Source organism: Apostichopus japonicus, chromosome 21 (assembly GCF_037975245.1).
Source record: "Apostichopus japonicus isolate 1M-3 chromosome 21, ASM3797524v1, whole genome shotgun sequence".
Taxonomy (NCBI): Eukaryota; Metazoa; Echinodermata; class Holothuroidea; order Aspidochirotida; family Stichopodidae; genus Apostichopus; species Apostichopus japonicus.
In genome coordinates, this window is record NC_092581.1 from 5,416,581 (window position 1) to 5,433,784 (window position 17,204).

At 38.9% G+C, this 17,204-nt stretch overlaps 2 protein-coding genes across 5 annotated transcripts in view; both read right to left on the reverse strand.

The window, feature by feature from the left end:
• Positions 1-20: 20 nt before the first annotated feature.
• Positions 21-10,987, reverse strand: LOC139962728 (3-oxoacyl-[acyl-carrier-protein] reductase FabG-like). The gene is made up of 8 exons (XM_071962976.1): positions 10,855-10,987; positions 6,766-6,896; positions 5,695-5,876; positions 5,031-5,124; positions 4,174-4,243; positions 3,383-3,419; positions 2,388-2,451; positions 21-1,380 (listed from the first exon to the last, which is right to left on the reverse strand). Exons 1-8 carry the CDS (start codon positions 10,898-10,900, stop codon positions 1,222-1,224), a joined length of 783 nt encoding a protein of 260 aa, XP_071819077.1. The 5' UTR covers positions 10,901-10,987; the 3' UTR covers positions 21-1,221.
• A 4,290-nt stretch (positions 10,988-15,277) lies between these two features.
• Positions 15,278-17,204, reverse strand: part of LOC139962788 (uncharacterized) — a 65,275-nt gene continuing 63,348 nt past the window's right edge. For all 4 annotated transcript variants that reach the window (XM_071963111.1, XM_071963114.1, XM_071963113.1 and 1 more), the window contains 2 exons: positions 16,849-17,090; positions 15,278-16,351 (listed from right to left, as the gene is read on the reverse strand). In XM_071963111.1, coding sequence (XP_071819212.1) covers positions 16,193-16,351; positions 16,849-17,090 — 401 coding nt within the window. In that variant the 3' untranslated portion in view covers positions 15,278-16,192. The remainder of the gene's footprint in view (positions 16,352-16,848; positions 17,091-17,204) is intronic.

The following is a 17,204-nucleotide window of genomic DNA, read 5'->3' on the forward strand; positions in this document are numbered from 1 at the left end:
AACGATCCTACAACATTAAATCAATGTTGATGAATTTATTTGCTGGTCAGTTCGACTGAATTCGATCTGAAAAATAAAATTTCATCAAAATAGCACTCTAAGATGTAGTGTTTAGTCCTGTGATGTCATTTCTAAGAATGTGATTGGTTCATCTTATCATAGACAAGCCTTTCTTTACCAAGTACAGTAGTATCATCCGCTGGTCTCTTACATTCGTTATTGCATGTTATTGCATGCTCATTTACATTACAAGATTTAATACATTAGCATACGTGAAAGCCTGCAGGGTGAAAAATGCTATTTGCCAACGACCACAATTTCCTTGCACGGACAATGCAAGCTGTGACGTATTTAATATTGTGTAGGCGAAGCTGGTGATAAAAACTAATAATTTCTTGTGATGTATGAATGTGATGTTTTCCAATGATTAGGAGACTAAAACCTGCTATAGAAAATAGAATGCTATAGAAAATAGAATCTCGGTAGTTCCATTCTTCATTAACAGATGGGCATGGTACGATTTATGCCCAACAAATTTGAGACTGGTAAGAAGCACATATTTATCAATGCCCTTCATTAGCGTGAACCACAATAGACAAAGAACAAAAGGATTAATTTCATTATTCTCTTGCCATAATTTTAAGCTTTGAATGAATATAGTATCCCACACATGTGCTTTGATTCAAGCTTGATGTGTATTCTACAAGTCTTTTAATGCCCGCATCATATAAAAAAGAATACAATTAATGTCCATCATTTCTGAGCTAACTACTTCTGAATTGAAGATTACAAAACTTGATTTTACATCTTTTTTACAAAGGTTCCCATGAGGTCTGCAAAATAGGAAAAATCTGGAATTTCATTTGTTTAAAAGCGTGGAAACCATGTTTAACGTCCCTTTTGACAATTGTTTTATTTAGATCAATTAAAACAAATTCCTCAGAAGATTCAGTTAAAATTAGTCTGTGAGATTTTTATAGGAATTTTAAAAAGGTCACAGTATGTAAATGGCAACTCATGCTAGGCATTTACAGCATTGCATGTACTTTATCTATATAGTACACTTTGTAGCCAATCCCCTACCCCTCCCACCAATCCAAAATATGAAAAACAAATTGTGACTTTAGTTTCGTTCTCTCCCGAAAAGATCGACGAGATCAGAGTTGTTTCATTGGTGGAATTAGTACTGAGATCGGACGCCATGGTTTTGGCCGGACTCATTTATCTTGGGCACATAGCATGTCTTCCCCCGTCCACTGGCAGATGTGCTCCCGTGATGAAAGAGGCGGCGTCCGAGGCCAGGAAGGCGATGGAGTTGGCAACTTCATCGGGCTCACCGGGACGTCCCAGGGCATGAGTCTGCTTGCTGCGTTCAAGGAACTGAAGAGAGAGGAAAACGTGAATCTTGAGCTATAAATAATGTCCTAAGAAGACGAGAATATTCCATGTATATAAATAGGGTGAAACGCATCTCAATAACTTCTCCATAACTCTAGCTACGGTCTTTTGAAGGTGGTATAAGTTGGCCTGATAAATCCTTCCTTAATTCCAGGAAATGGATAACAGTAGTGTGTGATCTGCCCAGTCATGGCACAACGTTCTGCGAAAGGTATCCTTCGCAAATTACAATCATGGCCAATCGTTGGTAAGTAAACGATAAGACCCGGCGTGAAAGTAGGTTGTGAAAACTTTTCAGTACGTTGCAGGATTTTTCCATACATCACCAATATATCTACAGTTTTGGCAGCTGAAGATTGAGATGGATTTAAGTTATTTTTGTTTAACATCAATTCTGCACTCCAAGCCACCTTTCATCTGAGCAACAGTTCTGTTTGGTCCGGCTCAGTCCTCAAAGAGGATCCAGGGTTGTGGCCCTATATGTTTGCGGACCACTGATATCAATTTTTTGTTCTTAAATGTGATGCAATCATTTTAATGTTCTCATGGCTGTCAATGAAATTTTGAATTTTGTAAGGCTTCTCCAAAAGGAAAACTATGTCTTTATAAAACATATGTTAGTATTGTCTGTGGATACATAACTTACACAATTATTTAGAAGAACATTTCACTTCCTTGGAATGATGGCTTTAATGTGTATGCTGTTGCCAGGTACATTGACAAGACTTATAAAAACTAAAAAGATTATATGTAGCTATATACATATATATATATATATATATTTAAGGTGCTGTTCACTGACTTGAAAACAATCTCTAAAACTTGGGGTTACTCCTCCTAGACTTAGAGCTGCTTTGGTTTGAATATAATTTAAGAATATTGAAAGTATATTATAAGATATATTATGAGATATATTATAAAATATATTATAAGATATATTATGAGATATATTTATAAAATATTTTATAAGATATATTGGAAAATCTTACAGCTGCATATTTTGCATCGTCCAGTCCACCTCTTTTCTGCAAGTCTGTGATAATAACGCCAGGGCTGCAAAAGATATAATGGATGTAAAGACTGTTCATTTTGTTTCATAAGAATTGGATTACAGCAGTAGCAAATCAGTAGCAATGGAGAGAAAACATTCAAATTTATGGGCTGGAGATTACACCGATAAGAACAACTTTAGGCCACAGTTAACATGGAAAGTAGGCCACTCCTACGATACCTAAATATTTAAGGTTCATCTAATAGTCAAGGCTTGATGTTGAAAAAGACCCAAATGTCTGTATATCAAATATTAGTTGTGACAATAATACCGCTGTCCAAAGTCAAGATTGAAGTCATTAACTTTAAAAAGTTGCGTAAATGAGCAAAACTTGATATATTTATCCTGTAAAGCTAGATTAAATACAGTGACTTGACTCACTGGCTGGTGTCAAGTCAGGGAAACAGGAAAATTTGGTGAAAGATCAACCCGCTCCTCAATACACCTCTGTGCACATGGATAGCAAGATTTGTTGTGACAGTAATACTGCCGTCAAAAGTCAAGTCACTAACTTTAAAAAGTTGCGCAAATGAGCAAAAATTTGAAATCTATCCTGTAAAGCTCGACCAATTACAGTGACTTGATTCTCTGGCTGGTGTCAAGTCAGGAAAACCGGAAAATTATTGGTCAAAGATCAACTCGCTCCTCAATACACCTCTGTGCACATGGATAGCAAGAGACGTCAATTTTGTGAACAAAACCATTGTTTTTGAATTTCTAAAACATTGCAGCTATTGCATCATCGCCTAATATGAACTCATTTATTGCATATTTATGACACAAATTATTTTTTGGCATTTTACTTACAAATCTTGGCACTAAACTCAAGAATTTTGTCTTGAGGCTTGATTCAACTCCAGGTATTTCAATAAATACCCCAAAAATCTTGAAAAACTTCCAAAAAAAGAGTAACAGAAGAAAAATCAAACTTACTTGACTGCATTCACCCTCACACCTTTCTCGGCTAATTCTGTTGGAGAAAGGGATAAATATCAGCAGCTGAGGTTTCATTCCATTGTAGGGCTTTGTGTGAAACATCACTTGCACAATTGTCCGTATAGACTTTGGTCACCACTCAGACTAGTGTTTAAAGTCTATGTACATACTATTACATTCTGACAATGTTAAATTGAACAAGGAATTATATAACTTTGAGCTATGATAGACAGTCAGCACATCATAGCTTCAGTGTACAGCATCTGAAAACCAAGTAGGCTTACGCTTAGTGTTGTCTCAGTGAAATCTACTATCACGTTGATCTCATATAGATCTTTAACATTTAATATTTAATTCTAGTCATTTTAAACTGGTCCGGCAATACCAGGTGCTGTGCGCCAATTCAATAGAAAATGTTACATGTCATACATTAGAAGTGCCAACTTGTTATTTCAAAAGAGCTCTTTGGTAGAAATGTTTAAAAATAATAAATGTTGAAAGCACAAAGTGTACTGACCTGTTGCTTACAAGTTAAGAAGAAAATGTAATTAGATGTAAGTGGCCTTTGGCTGAAAAAAAAACCCTCAAATGAATAACACTCAAATGTGTGGTAGGGGTTGCACAGAGGAGTCACCTTGTATTACAGTAACTCTCTGGTTCCAACTTCAAATATAAATCAAAGTCACAATACCCACGGTCACAGATAGGACCCTTCCTGCCTTCCCCTCCCCTCCCCCCACCCTCCCCCCAATAAGGAAACTAAATGCATGAAGGTGATAGGTACATACCTAGGGCCACACAACTGGTCATTTGGTCCAAAGCTGATTTAGACACACAGTAGGCAAGAACATTGGCAAACTATGAATGTAAAAGAAAACAGAAAAGTGAAAAACGGTTACAAATTTAATCAGGTGCTTTCATTACTTCTAGTAAAAGAAACTTAACTTCCTGTTCGTTGCTTGTGAGTGCTGGATTTGATACAGAGTTCAGAGTCTAATGTAAATGTAATGTAAATGTACAATTTGAAACAAAAACAAAAAATCTTGCATTGTTTCTGATTGACGAGCGCAGGTCTGTAAATGTGTGCATTTTGTCGTGATCTGAAGCAGTGTCTTAAGAGATAGAATTTGTAAATGAGAATGGTTTCAATATAACTTGCTAATTAATTCCTCCCTTGATACTGCAATACTTTTGTTGAATCCATCTAAGAGCATTGTCTGAGTTTACTGTAGTGGATCTCAGTTTCAGTAATACCTCACCAGACTTGCCACAAATGTATGTATTTTTTTAGATCCTCCTGCAAGCAGGAACTCCTGAAGAAGCCATCATTGGCTTATCAAAGCCGCGACTCCCGCGAGCTGACCAAAGTCAGTCTCTTAAATTCATATTTAACATCCATGATTATGAATTGTCAAGTGTCAACAACTCTGTAACTGGACGACATACATTAATCTTGGAGTGACTCGAACTCGGGACCTTATGATTGAAAGGCACCGGCACAAATGACTAAAACTGTTGACCAAAAGTTAAAATTTAAGAACAAAAAGGTTCCACATGCCTTCCACTTCCATTGACCGCAGTAACAAGACAGTTCAGTGCAGACTGCAGCTCGGCAACCGAGATAAATGAAGCCTAGTTAACTTACACTCCTTTGTCCATTGACACTGGAAACATTCACTACATTGCCCTTAGTTTTGATGAGATGTGGTACGGCAAGCTGTGTAAGTTGAAAGATTGATCTGCAAACGAAAAATTAAATTCATATTTATTTCAAACTAAAAAGATGGAAATGTCTGGCCCTCTGATCATTATATAGAAACTGAACAATATTTTTTGTTTATTACTTTTCTGAAATGTATGACTTTGTGTTTCATCTAAATTTAGATTTTTCATGTCAGTAGTTTTTACTTTTTATTGACAATTTGAGAAGAAAAAAACCCAAGATTGAAAATTTGAGAAGAAAAAAACCCCAAGATTACCATATGGGTGGTGAGGGGGGGGGGAGGAGTATACTTTCAATAATAATAATAATAAGCAAATATTTATAGAGCGTGACAGTTCCAGACAAAAATGTTCTTTTGCCGAGAAAAACCTTTAATACTGCAAGTATTCATGAAAAGAAAAAGTGTTCATATAAGGATATTCCTCAATTTTCCAGACAAAACTTCAAACTGGAGGACTTTCAAGACCCAGAAAAGAGCTTTTCTAAATATTCCCTCCCTCCCCCCCCCCCCCCCTTATGGAAAACTTCCCTTTTTTCCAGACTGAGTGGGGACTATGAGGTACCAGTATATACCAGTAATTCTCACCTCACATTGGCATTCATTATAATGTCATAATCTGCCAGGGTTGTTGTCTCAATACTGCCTAGTTTAAGAATCCCAGCATTATTCACAAGAATGTCTAGCTGTCCGTAGTGCTCAACGGTTCGCTTCACCAGGTTAACAGTGTCCTCTTCCTTTGTAATGTCAGCAGTGATTAACAAAGGTTGCTATGAAAGACAATAACAGATCCATTTAAAGCTTAAAGGGTGTGAGGGGCAAAAGAAATGTCTAATGCTGGTAATCTGTCCTAGCTTCGAATGAGGTGTATTACAGAAGTGTTAGACACCACCATCGATCCCAGAAAATACAAACACAGCTTGCTACCGTCGGTAATAAGACACTAGTGTACAGTCAGTACATACAGCTGTGGTCAATACCCACAGCACAGTGTATACACGATACAGCGAAGGACATCTCAGGTCCAGCTAAAAATAACAAGGTATCATGTTTCATTACTGTCTGCATTTTGTAGCGACAAGAGAAAAACTTCACATGCAGATGGCCGCACACGGTTTGGGACGAGTCTTCAATGCCTTTAATAAAATATCAGGCAATGAAAGAAAAAGTGAAAAACACTGACTTTGTGAGCAAAACAGGGAATAAGTTAGTGTGTCTCTTATCACAGCAAAAATGTTTTGTTATGTAATATGTTAATACATATCAGTGTTGGTAAACACCAAGTTCAGGCGCAATATTATTTGATAATGAGGCAAAATTCACAGCCATCAAAACTACTGCATAAACTTTAAACACTAATTTATTCCCTATCAAAAGTGATAACCAATTTGTTTTTTGATTCGCTGCTTGTGGTTTAATTAATTCTGTCTGGAATTAATTTTTCAGGAACAATATTATTTGATAAGAGGCAAAATTTTACAGCCATCAAAACTACTACATAAACTTTGAACACTAATTTATTCCCTATCAAAGTGATTACCAATGTGTTTTTTATTTGCTGCTTGTGTTTTAATTAATTCTGTCAGGAATTAATTTTGCTGGTGGGCACCAAAACAAGCTTGAATACATGACTACTAGTACTATCAAGTTATCACTCACAGTGCTTGCATGTTTTTCACATTCTTTCTTGGTCTTCTCCAAATTTTCAACATTTCTGCCAGTCAAGGTCAATTTTGCTCCTAATTTGGCAAATAAGACACTTGTGGCTGCCCCAATCCCTGAGCTAGCACCTGGAAAAAAAGGTTAAAAATATTAGTTTAAAATTTTTTTTATCTTGAAAGATATTGCTGTGAATAAATTTCTACTAAGTTGGCAATTGTTACATATCCAGTTGAGTTGACCCACCAATGGCTGCAAATGTTGTTACAAGGACTAAGTGTATTGTTAATGTGAGTCACATTTATTTGTTCCATCTCCAACTTTCCACAAGTTCCTGCAAAGTTGTTTTGCATTACATGAATGTTCCATGGAAGTGTCTATACATCCCAGGCCATGAAAAAATAAATAAACAAACACTCACACATGTCTAGAATACTATGAAAGCACCATTTTATTTTGAAATGAAAGCATTCCCACCTGTCACCTTCAAACAACATTTACAGTAGGCGTAACTTAGGACTGGGCCTACCTAACTTCACACTTACCAGGCGCGTATCCAGGATTTTCAAACCCGGGGGGCGCGAATTACTATCTAAGCGGAGCGCCACCATCGGTTGGCGCGCAGCGTACAAGAAAATTTCTTGTTTTGAAACCCCCCCAGATCACCGGAAACGGCACTTCTCGGGCTTGAAATGACCAACCAGATGTACACTTTTTGCCTGAGAACCAGGTATTTCCTAATAGTTTTTTTTTCCATCCATAACCTTTTTGAAGTTTGTCAACCCGGCACACATCATGTTCGACCTGGTGGCATCTCCTGTGGGTCTTTGCTTTTGTAGGTGATTCTACGTCGCGGCCCACAATACCCGTCAGCCCCACTTTTGAAGGTTTGAAGCCCCATATTTGTTCAGAATTTGAAAATTCACATTTCTCGTGAATAAACTCACTTCAAAACATACCCATAATGTTGTACAAAATTTCATCTATGGACAACCAATATGGAAAAACTTCCTTCAACCCCTAACAGACCGGTCAAAATTGCACGAGTAGAGGGAAGTGTGATGCAGAATGTTGGTCAGAAATTTTCGAAAATTCAGACACAGTTAATTTATTGGTGTACAAACATTAAAACCTCTTATAACGGCTATTATAAACTTGGTTGAAGGAAATGAAAAAAAAGCAGATATTTCCGAAACCGAACACTACACACATAGGCGTAGGAGGCGCGGCGGCAGTGGCGGAGCTAGGAGTATTGGTCAGGAGTGGCGAGAATGGTCTGTAGGAGCGCTTTCGACACTATCTAAGCGGAGCGCCACCACTGGTTGGCGCGTAGTGTACAGAAAATTTTTGAATAAAGATACTCCCTAGATCGCCGGAAATGACCCTTTCCGGGCCTGGCTAATTTGCAGATAAACGAAGAATAAGGTGTGATCGCCAAATTACAGCAAGAAAATGTGAGAAATGTCAATAAGTAGATGAGAGCGCAATAAAAAAGTTAATAATCTAGAATAAGTAAAAAGTGGTAAAGAGCTGAAAAAGGCGCCAGCAGTCCATTTGAGTCCGTCGGGGGGGGGGCATCCACCCCCGACCGTATGGACGCTCCGCTACTGCGCGGCGGGGGTGCAGCCCCTAATTCGCCATTACTAATGTAAAAGAGAGTTTTGACATAATTGGACCTCCATGCTTTTTGTACATCTACATGAGACATGTCGTTGTTTACATTAGCATCCCGCGAAATACTGCGCAATTTGAACGGACCGTACGGTACATGACGGCATGCGATGTAATAACCGATGCTTGCTTATATGATATTGACATGAAAACGTTGAATGCGCGCTTAGCGCGCGAAAATTTTTGGTTATTTTTTCAGGCAAGTCGGACAGTTTTGAGGCTTTCCATCCTGGAACGCCATTTTCATGCTCACTGATATGATGTGATATCTGCTGTTTGCGTTACAAATTCGAACAGGCGCGTAGCGAGGAATTTGCCAAGGGAGGGGCGAAGCCTGTAGGCAAATTATCTAAGCGTAGCGCCACCATAGGTTGGCGCGAAGCGTACAAGCAAATTTTGGCCGAAAATGTCTCCCAGATCGCTGGAAATGACACTTCCCAGGCCTTGTAAGTTGCCTCTAAGCACTTTCTATTTTGAAATTACTTAGCGATATCATTTAAAAAAATGCTGAATGAGGGGGGGGGGGCGGGCGGTCGCCCCCATCCCAAAATGCGTCATGTTCCCCGACGACACGGTCGAGTTCGAGACCAGCCACAGTTGGTTTCATAGCACAATTCTACACACGCATTATGATAGACCATATAGTACATATATAGATCATTAGTGAGAGAGGAAAATGGAAACGTCAAAAAATGGAGTTGTCGGTGTAAGGGGTAGGGTGAGTCACACTTTTACGAAATCATTGATCCGTCACTGGCTACCCTTCAGCGCTGTAATGATGTCACTGTTCCTCTTTCTCTCCCTGGTGTCTTCGCGTTTTTCTTTTACTCCCTCCTTTTCTCCTTTTTCTCTCTTTCTTCTTTTTCTTTTCCCTTCCTTCCTCTTCTCCTCCTCTTTTTTCCCCTCTTTTTTCCTTTTTTCTTCTCTTTTTTTTCTCTCCTCTTTTTCTTACCCGGGGGGCGCGCGCCCCCAACGCCCCCCCCCTGGATACGCACCTGCTTACCTTGGTTACACTTAGCACAGACTATAATTAGGCTACACAGAAGATTTGTAGGGATGGAGTGTGGGAGAGAGTTAGAAGCAAATGGAACCTTTGCACACTCTGAATGAAGGCTGGTGCAAATCTGTTTATTCTATTCTCAACATACATACTGTACAACAAGGTACAGTAATTGGCTACTTGTGACTTGACCTTACATCAACAAGTCATAGTCTCTGCATAGTCATACAGTCGTAGTAAGCCTAGCTAGTGAAGTACAGGAACATATGGCAGAACCCTAAACAGCACTGTCCACATCCATTACTATTATACTCCATGGTGCAGATAGGGTCTTACAAGTTACATAATAATACAAAATAACATGTGACTACAAGTACAAGATATGCAAAGTTCACATAACACAAAGAGTAAACTACTGTATGTGAGTAACACATAGAGTAGATATAGGCCTAGACGGGTACAGTTAGGAAGTAGGGAATAGGGTTAGGACTTAGGGCTAGCTAGGTAGTCGAATGGTACAGATTCTAAATTAGTTCCTTCTCTGCACATGGTACTTTCCCCAACACAAACCTGTGCTTTCTGCCCACCAAATTTGTCAGAGGAAAACAACGTTTTTGTCAGCGGAAAATGCCGGACTTTTTTTGAGGAGCAGAATGGCTTACTGAACTGATTAGGCACATTGAAATGATTTAGGAGGATGGAGAAGATAGAATTTGACTGTTGCAGAATAGAATTTAGCCCCGAGACTAGAAGGCTACCGCCTTCTTCTTCTTTACGTAATCCCTAATTACATACACCCATGCCTCCTGTAAATTATAAGCAACTTATCCTTCCTTACATGAACTCAGTCTCACCATCCTTATCGACTTTCTTCTGTTATTTTCATCATCCTGAATTTTTTATCCTAAATTGAAGCAAAATATAGTGTACCAAAAAAGCATAAGTACCGTGTGCGAATAACTGAAACCCGCCTAGACTATAGAAGTGTTACAATACAATGCTGGTTCTATACGGTCTAATTGCAAGGCCTACGCTAGCTACAGTAGGCCCTAGGCCTATATCTTAATATTAGGCCTACTGAAGTTAGGCTAAGCTACAGTAGTATCAACATGTACTCAGGAAACTTCTTATATTCGACATACTGCAATGTAAGCTGGCAATCTGTAATTTAACGTAGGCCTAACTTACACAAAAGGTTTGGTTAGCTGTGGTGTACGTTTGACCCTAACTTAATCTAGCCTAACTGGGTTAGGCCCTAGGCTAGGCCTAATCTTCCACTTTATAGGGCAACATGAAAGAAACTTGTTGACAGCTTGTTAAACTAAAAGAACTATTAATTACGAATGTTTCAGGTGGTAAATACTGGTTGCAATTCGATTAAAATCGTCAAATTTATGTATAAAGAAGAATTTACAGACCAGTTATAATCGCAACTTTTCCAGTTAGACTACAGGGCGCTGCCATGTTGAAAAGAAATGTCGCGGTGGTATAGTGGTAAATAGGATTTCGTACATGCACCGACGACAACGTAAGCTACTGTGCAACTGCGGGGTGTTACTAAAACGAATGACAATTGCGTTACACATAACGAATGACAATATGTTGTACACACTAAAAAAATGCGTTGACTAAAACGAATGACAATAATGACAGCACAGACATTTGCTTCAACCGGATATCACAGTTCAGACTTCGTGGGTATCTAGATCTAGTAAAGTACGGACAAGATAAAAACGCACCTTATAGTAAGCGAAATTGTAAGTCTGATTTTAAAAAGTAAATTTAACGTCACTTTTCCGATATTAATTGTTAGAAACTAACAATACTATAATCTTGAAACGGCTTCAGTTATCTTTCTATATAAATCTACAGATCTGGTAAAAAGCACAGCACTCAAGCGCATTCTCACACAAAATCTTTCCCTGTGGTTTCTATCCGTAAATTACACCAAAACCCTACAACCACGTAACATGTGCGATTTTCCTCAAATCGTTTTTGTGCAGAAAACCAATAGCCGCATTTACTCCACTCCCAGTGGCGTAGGAAGGTACTTTTGAGTGGGGGGGCTGAAGACTGATGGCCGGCCTGGGGGAGGGGTCTAAGGGGAGGGGGTGTCCCCCTCCCCTTTGGAATTTTTTGCATTTCCAGGTGGCCTCAGATGCAATTTGGTGCAATATAGCACACTTCAACACCCACTCCATTTTGTAAACTTAATTTTGTATTTTCAACTGGCCTTAGATGCAATTTGGTGCTCCAAATGAGATTTTTTTTCTCATTTGGAAATGAAAAAGGGGTTTTCTGACCTGCGAACCGGGGGGGCGGAATGATACTTCCGCCCCTCCACATTTTTCACTGGGGGGGGGGGCTGGCGCCCCCCAGCCCCCCGGTTCCTACGCCCTTGTCCACTCCGTTAATCATTCTCTCTCCACTCAACACTGTCCTTCGTTGTCATTCGTTGTCATTCGCTGTCATTCGCTGTCATTCGCTGTCATTCGCAAATGATAATTTACCCTGTACAAAGTCAATTGTCATTCGGTCATTCGCTGTCATTCGTTTTAGTTTATCCCCAACTGCGGAAAGTTATACATACAGAGAAGCCTTTGTTCTGTTTCACGGATTTATGAGAATTCCACATGTCCTAAGTACAGAAGTTTGTCATCAATTTAATACCGATGCACGAGTCATACTATTAATAAAATCGTCGGATTGATGGATATGAAATATTTTGTGTGAGAGCAATGGAGGGCTAAGAACACTAAATAATTTCAACATGAGTTAATAAATCGCCAAAAAATAATTCGCCTGAGGTGAATTAACTTTGATTATAACCTTGTTCAGCATGCAAATTAAGCCACCGTTTCAATACATTTCCTTACTTGACGTGAGCAGAATTGTTGGCTCAACCGTGCAATCAATCATTGTTTCGAGTGGCATACATGTTTGGACCAGGGGCGTAGCTACGGGAGGGGGTGGGGAATTTTTCCCATTTTTTTTTGTCACAGACCCGGTGGATCGAAAAATAAAAATGATAACCATTGTAGGTTGTCTTATTACTAGGCCTACTTCCTGCTGGACAGCTTGAATGGAATTATTGTTCAAACCCCCATGCAGCTAGCTACCATCTTCCCCACCCGCACTACCGCACCCGCAAAGCCCCCGGCATCATCAAATCGACCGGCCGTTGGTCCGAGGATGTTATTGAAAAAACATGGTCAAATATGGTCACGGTGACTTTTGTGGTCTGTTTACTGCGCATCAAATGCCATTTGACGATAGTTAAATGCTTCATTCTAATGCCAACAAATGTGTCAATACCCGAGTTACCTTCTCCCCATGGTCACCCACCGGGCATTGCCTCTGGAACTACGAACTCGGGGCAGCGCTTAGCGCATCCAATGCCATTTGAAGATAGTTATAAATGCATCATTCTAAATGCCGACAATTTTTAAATACCCCTGAGCTCACAGGGGCGTTACCCTTGGACCCAACCAGGGTCCCAAGGCGGGGCATATACCCAATGTCTTCCGGGGGCGGGCACTCCGCACTTCCGCGACGCCTTCGGCCCCGTTGAGTCATTCCAACCTGAACCTAGGTCAGAATACCGGCATCAGACGTTTCTTTGTGCGCGAGTCTTCACTCCCTTTAAGTGCTGCCTTCGAGACCGCTTGACCATAATATTCTCTTAAGACTCAGAAATCATCTTGGCTTACAAGATCGAGCACTCAGTTGGTGTAAGATCGTATCTATCACAAAGACCACAACATGTGTGCATCGGCAACTCCATCAGTCTGATCCTGTTGTTCTGGATTATTCTGTTCCACAAGGCTCAGTTCTTGGGCCTCAACTATTCACCATCTACACATATCCAGTTTGCGATATCATACTAAAGTACAATCTCCATTATCATTGACGATACTCAACTCTATTTTTCCTTTAAATCTGATCAACATCATGATGACTCATCAATTAAAACCATGGCAAGCTGAATTCATGACACTCGTGATTGGATGCAGCAAAATTTCTTGAAGTTATTGAATGATGACAAATTGAATTTTTGCTTTTTGGATCCCGTCAACTGCTCTCAAAGATCAGCATCCCTTACATTAAAATAGGTGATTCCCAAATTGTTCCAGCTTCACGAGCTAGAACTCTCGGTGTTGTTTTTTGTTCTTCCATGACCATGAAGCCACATATCTCCAGTGTTATCCGTTCATATTCTCTTTACATTCGGTATATTGGTTAAAATTAGAAGATTCTTAAGTCGTGAGCAAATCGTTCACTCATTTTTTACTTCTCGTCTTGATAATGGAAATCCACTTTTGTATGGTCTACCACAATGCCAGCTTTCCAGTCTTCAAAATACTGCTGCACGGATTGTTACTTTGTCAAGATAATCCAGTCATTCGAGAACTTCATTGGCTACCAATTTCATATAGAATCATCTACAAAATTCTGCTCATTGTTTTCAAATCACTGAACAAAATGGCTCCAATTTACATCTCTGAGTTACTAGAGTTTTACTCACCATCACGGAACCGTCCGTTCCAGCAATATGTGTCTCCTACGGGAACAGAGCTCTAGACACTCGTGGGGTGATAGGTCTTTTAAGGTTGCTGCCCCTCATCTTTGGAATGCACTACCACTTAAAGGGCCGTGGTCGTCATGAAAGTCGTGCACCAGCATTTTGACTTTCAAAGAACTCCTTAAAACTCATCTCATGCGTGAAGCTTTCAGTGATTTAGATTTCATTTAAGTTTCTCTGTTTCATTTAACATACCTTTTGTTTTCTCTATTTTACGCCTTGAGCACCCCGCGAAGCGGATATGTGCGCTATAGAGGAGTTGACTGAGTAGCTGGTACTGTCATAGGTCACTGATTAAGAACTACACCCACAAAGTAAATAAGTTGCTAAATGTGTGCATAGATATATTGTATGGTGCCACTTACATGATATATCAACCATATCTAAGTACAATAATGAAATTATTACATTTAAATGCTGCCATATCCAGAGGTTAACCCCCCCCCACACCCCACCCTGTCCCTCAGTCCACACACTCTCATCTTCCTCTTAGTTCTTAAACTATACGCAATGGTATGTAAACGGTTGGCATCAACATATTTAACAAGTTGCGTTGCTTTCTCCTTTCATCTTGTTTAAGCATCCTCTTTGGAATTTATTTAACATAACATGGTAACAGCTTCATTAAATGAACAAGCTGGTGCCAATTTTTACGTTCTACTTTCTCTGTGATAATTAAGGAAAGTATGTTTGTTTGTTCCAGTTGAGTGTTGAATCAAACCGTGATATTATATGGCATCACTTCAATATGATATTATGTGGCGTCACTTCAATATGATATTATGTGGCGTCACTTCAATAGGATAATATGTGGCGTCACTTCAATATGATATTATGGGGCATCACTTCAATATGATAGTATATGGCGTCATTTCAATATGATATTATGTGGCGTCACTTCAATATGATATTACCTGGCGTCACTTCAATATGATATTATGGGGCATCACTTCAATATGATATTACCTGGCGTCACTTCAATATGATATTCTATGGTGTCACTTCAATATGATACAATGATTAACATTTAAACGTCATGAAGATACTGACAGAAGTACTAACATTTATAGGTTGAAGGGTGTGAAGACTCGCGCACAAAGAAACGTCCGATTCCAGTAATCTGACCTAGTTTCGAATGAGGTGTAACAGAAGTATTAGACACCACCATCGATCCAAGAAAATACACATACAGCTTACTCAGGCGCGTAGCCAAGGGGGGGCGCGAAGGGGCAGCCGCCCCCCCTTGAGCATATTTAAAAAAAAATTTTTTTTAATGTTTTTATGATATCGCTAGTATTTTCAAAAGAGAAAATTCTAAGATGCAACTTACAAGGCCTGGGAAGTGCATTTCCAGCGATCTTGGAGGCATTTTCAGCCAAAATTTTCTTGTACGCTTCGCGCCAACCATGGTGGCGCTACGCTTAGATAGTTTGCAATGCCGAATCTACAGTTTCGCCCCTCCCTTGGCAAATTCCTGGCTACGCGCCTGAGCTTACTACGATTGGTAATTAGACCCTAGTGTACAGTCACTACAATCAGCTACAGTCAATACCCACAACACAGTGTCCATAGCAGCGATGGACATCTCAGTTCTAGATAAAATATAACAAGGTATCACGTTTCATTACTGTCTGCATTTTGTAGCGAAAACAAGAAAACTTCACTTGCAAGCAACGGAAAGTTAACTTTTTTCAGAGGGCAGCAGGCGGTTTGGGGCGAGTCTTCAATGCCTTTATAAGTATCCTTATATTGAGATAAATGTTAAACTAGACGATATCATGTCTCAGAAGAAAACAAAACTTATGTAAATGATGGTTAAAATGCTAGTTCATGTTGAACATGACTGACCGATATTTTACTTTTTAGCATATTTAATTTAACTTTCAATCTTTTTTTTAAATTCTTATTTTTATCTTACACATAATATTAATAGTAATGTTAAGAAAATACAAACAAAAATAGGCAGATGCTGGTATAGGCCATTTAGTTATAATCAATTAAGTCTAATATTTATCGATATAAATTAAAATTAAAAATTAAAAATTAATATATAAAGATGATTTTTTTTTCAATTAAGATAATAAGATTTACTCTCATGAGTATATAGATTGATGTATTAAGACCACTAAAGACAAACATGCAAAAAGAGGTAATTGTCTCCTTGTAACTTTCCTTTAAAGTTCTACAGTTTCGACGGTTTTGTCATCTTTCCGAAAAGTCTGTATTACGTCATACAAATCGTCCAAATCTTTTTGCTTCATCTTTTCAAATATTTCATTGTCTTGCTTCCATGATGAAAGAAACAGCAAGAACGCCCTCTTGTTTTCATCCTCCTAAAGTGGGAAAAGGAACAAAAGATCAAAACAGAAAACGTATTAAACATTCTGGTTTGGAGAGACAGAGACTTCTTCAAAAATAAAATATCTTATGTGATACATGTTGGTCAATGGGCTTGCGTCTTAAATTGCTGAGATACTGAAAACATTAATGATATCACCCCATCAGTCCATTCATTCAGCCTTAATTGTTCAATTTGTTTCAAAAATCTACAAAATAAACATGAAACATCAAAAATAGTTTCAACACAATATCATTCATCATCGACAAAAAAGTTTGTGCATTTTTAATACAATGATGTATGATGTAGATGATGATAACGATGATGATAATGTAGATGAGGTAGATGATTTAGATGATGATGATTTAGATTTAGATTAGACAATGATGATTGTGACCATTCAGTTATGGTGTGTAAAGGGTTCAAGGATCGAACCTGTTTTAACATCAAATTTAATTTCCTATGTGATGCGGAAAGAAAATAAAATCTCACCCCATCTATGATTACAGAGCTTGTTGAGATGTTTCCGTGGACGATACCGTTATCGTGTAGGCACTGCAGACCTTTCCGAATATCGGCTTCGATGTCGCGTACGCATGCATCTGATAGAGTACATGGACCGTTCTCCATTAAACTGGCCAAAGTATATTTCTGAAGCGATGATATTTTCAGAGCGATGATCAAACGAGTTCTTCTAAATCCATTCAGGACATTCTGTAACATTTCTGGCGGTGCTGATGTCAAAGAAACAGGGAGAAGATTAACAAAAGAAATCCATGTCTCGTATCTAGCAGTCATCACCAAAATATGACTCGAAATGATCAAAAAAATTATATACTGTGAAGCAG

Coding starts and splice junctions, on each gene's coding strand:
- LOC139962728 (XM_071962976.1), bottom strand. CDS start 10,900: ATGGCAGCGCCCTGTAGTCTAACTGGAAAAGTTGCGATTATAACTG. Junction 4,244..5,030: donor GTGTCAATGGACAAAGGAGT/GTAAGTTAACTA, acceptor TTACATTCATAG/TTTGCCAATGTTCTTGCCTA. Junction 1,381..2,387: donor ACGATGCAAAATATGCAGCT/GTAAGATTTTCC, acceptor CTCTCTCTTCAG/TTCCTTGAACGCAGCAAGCA.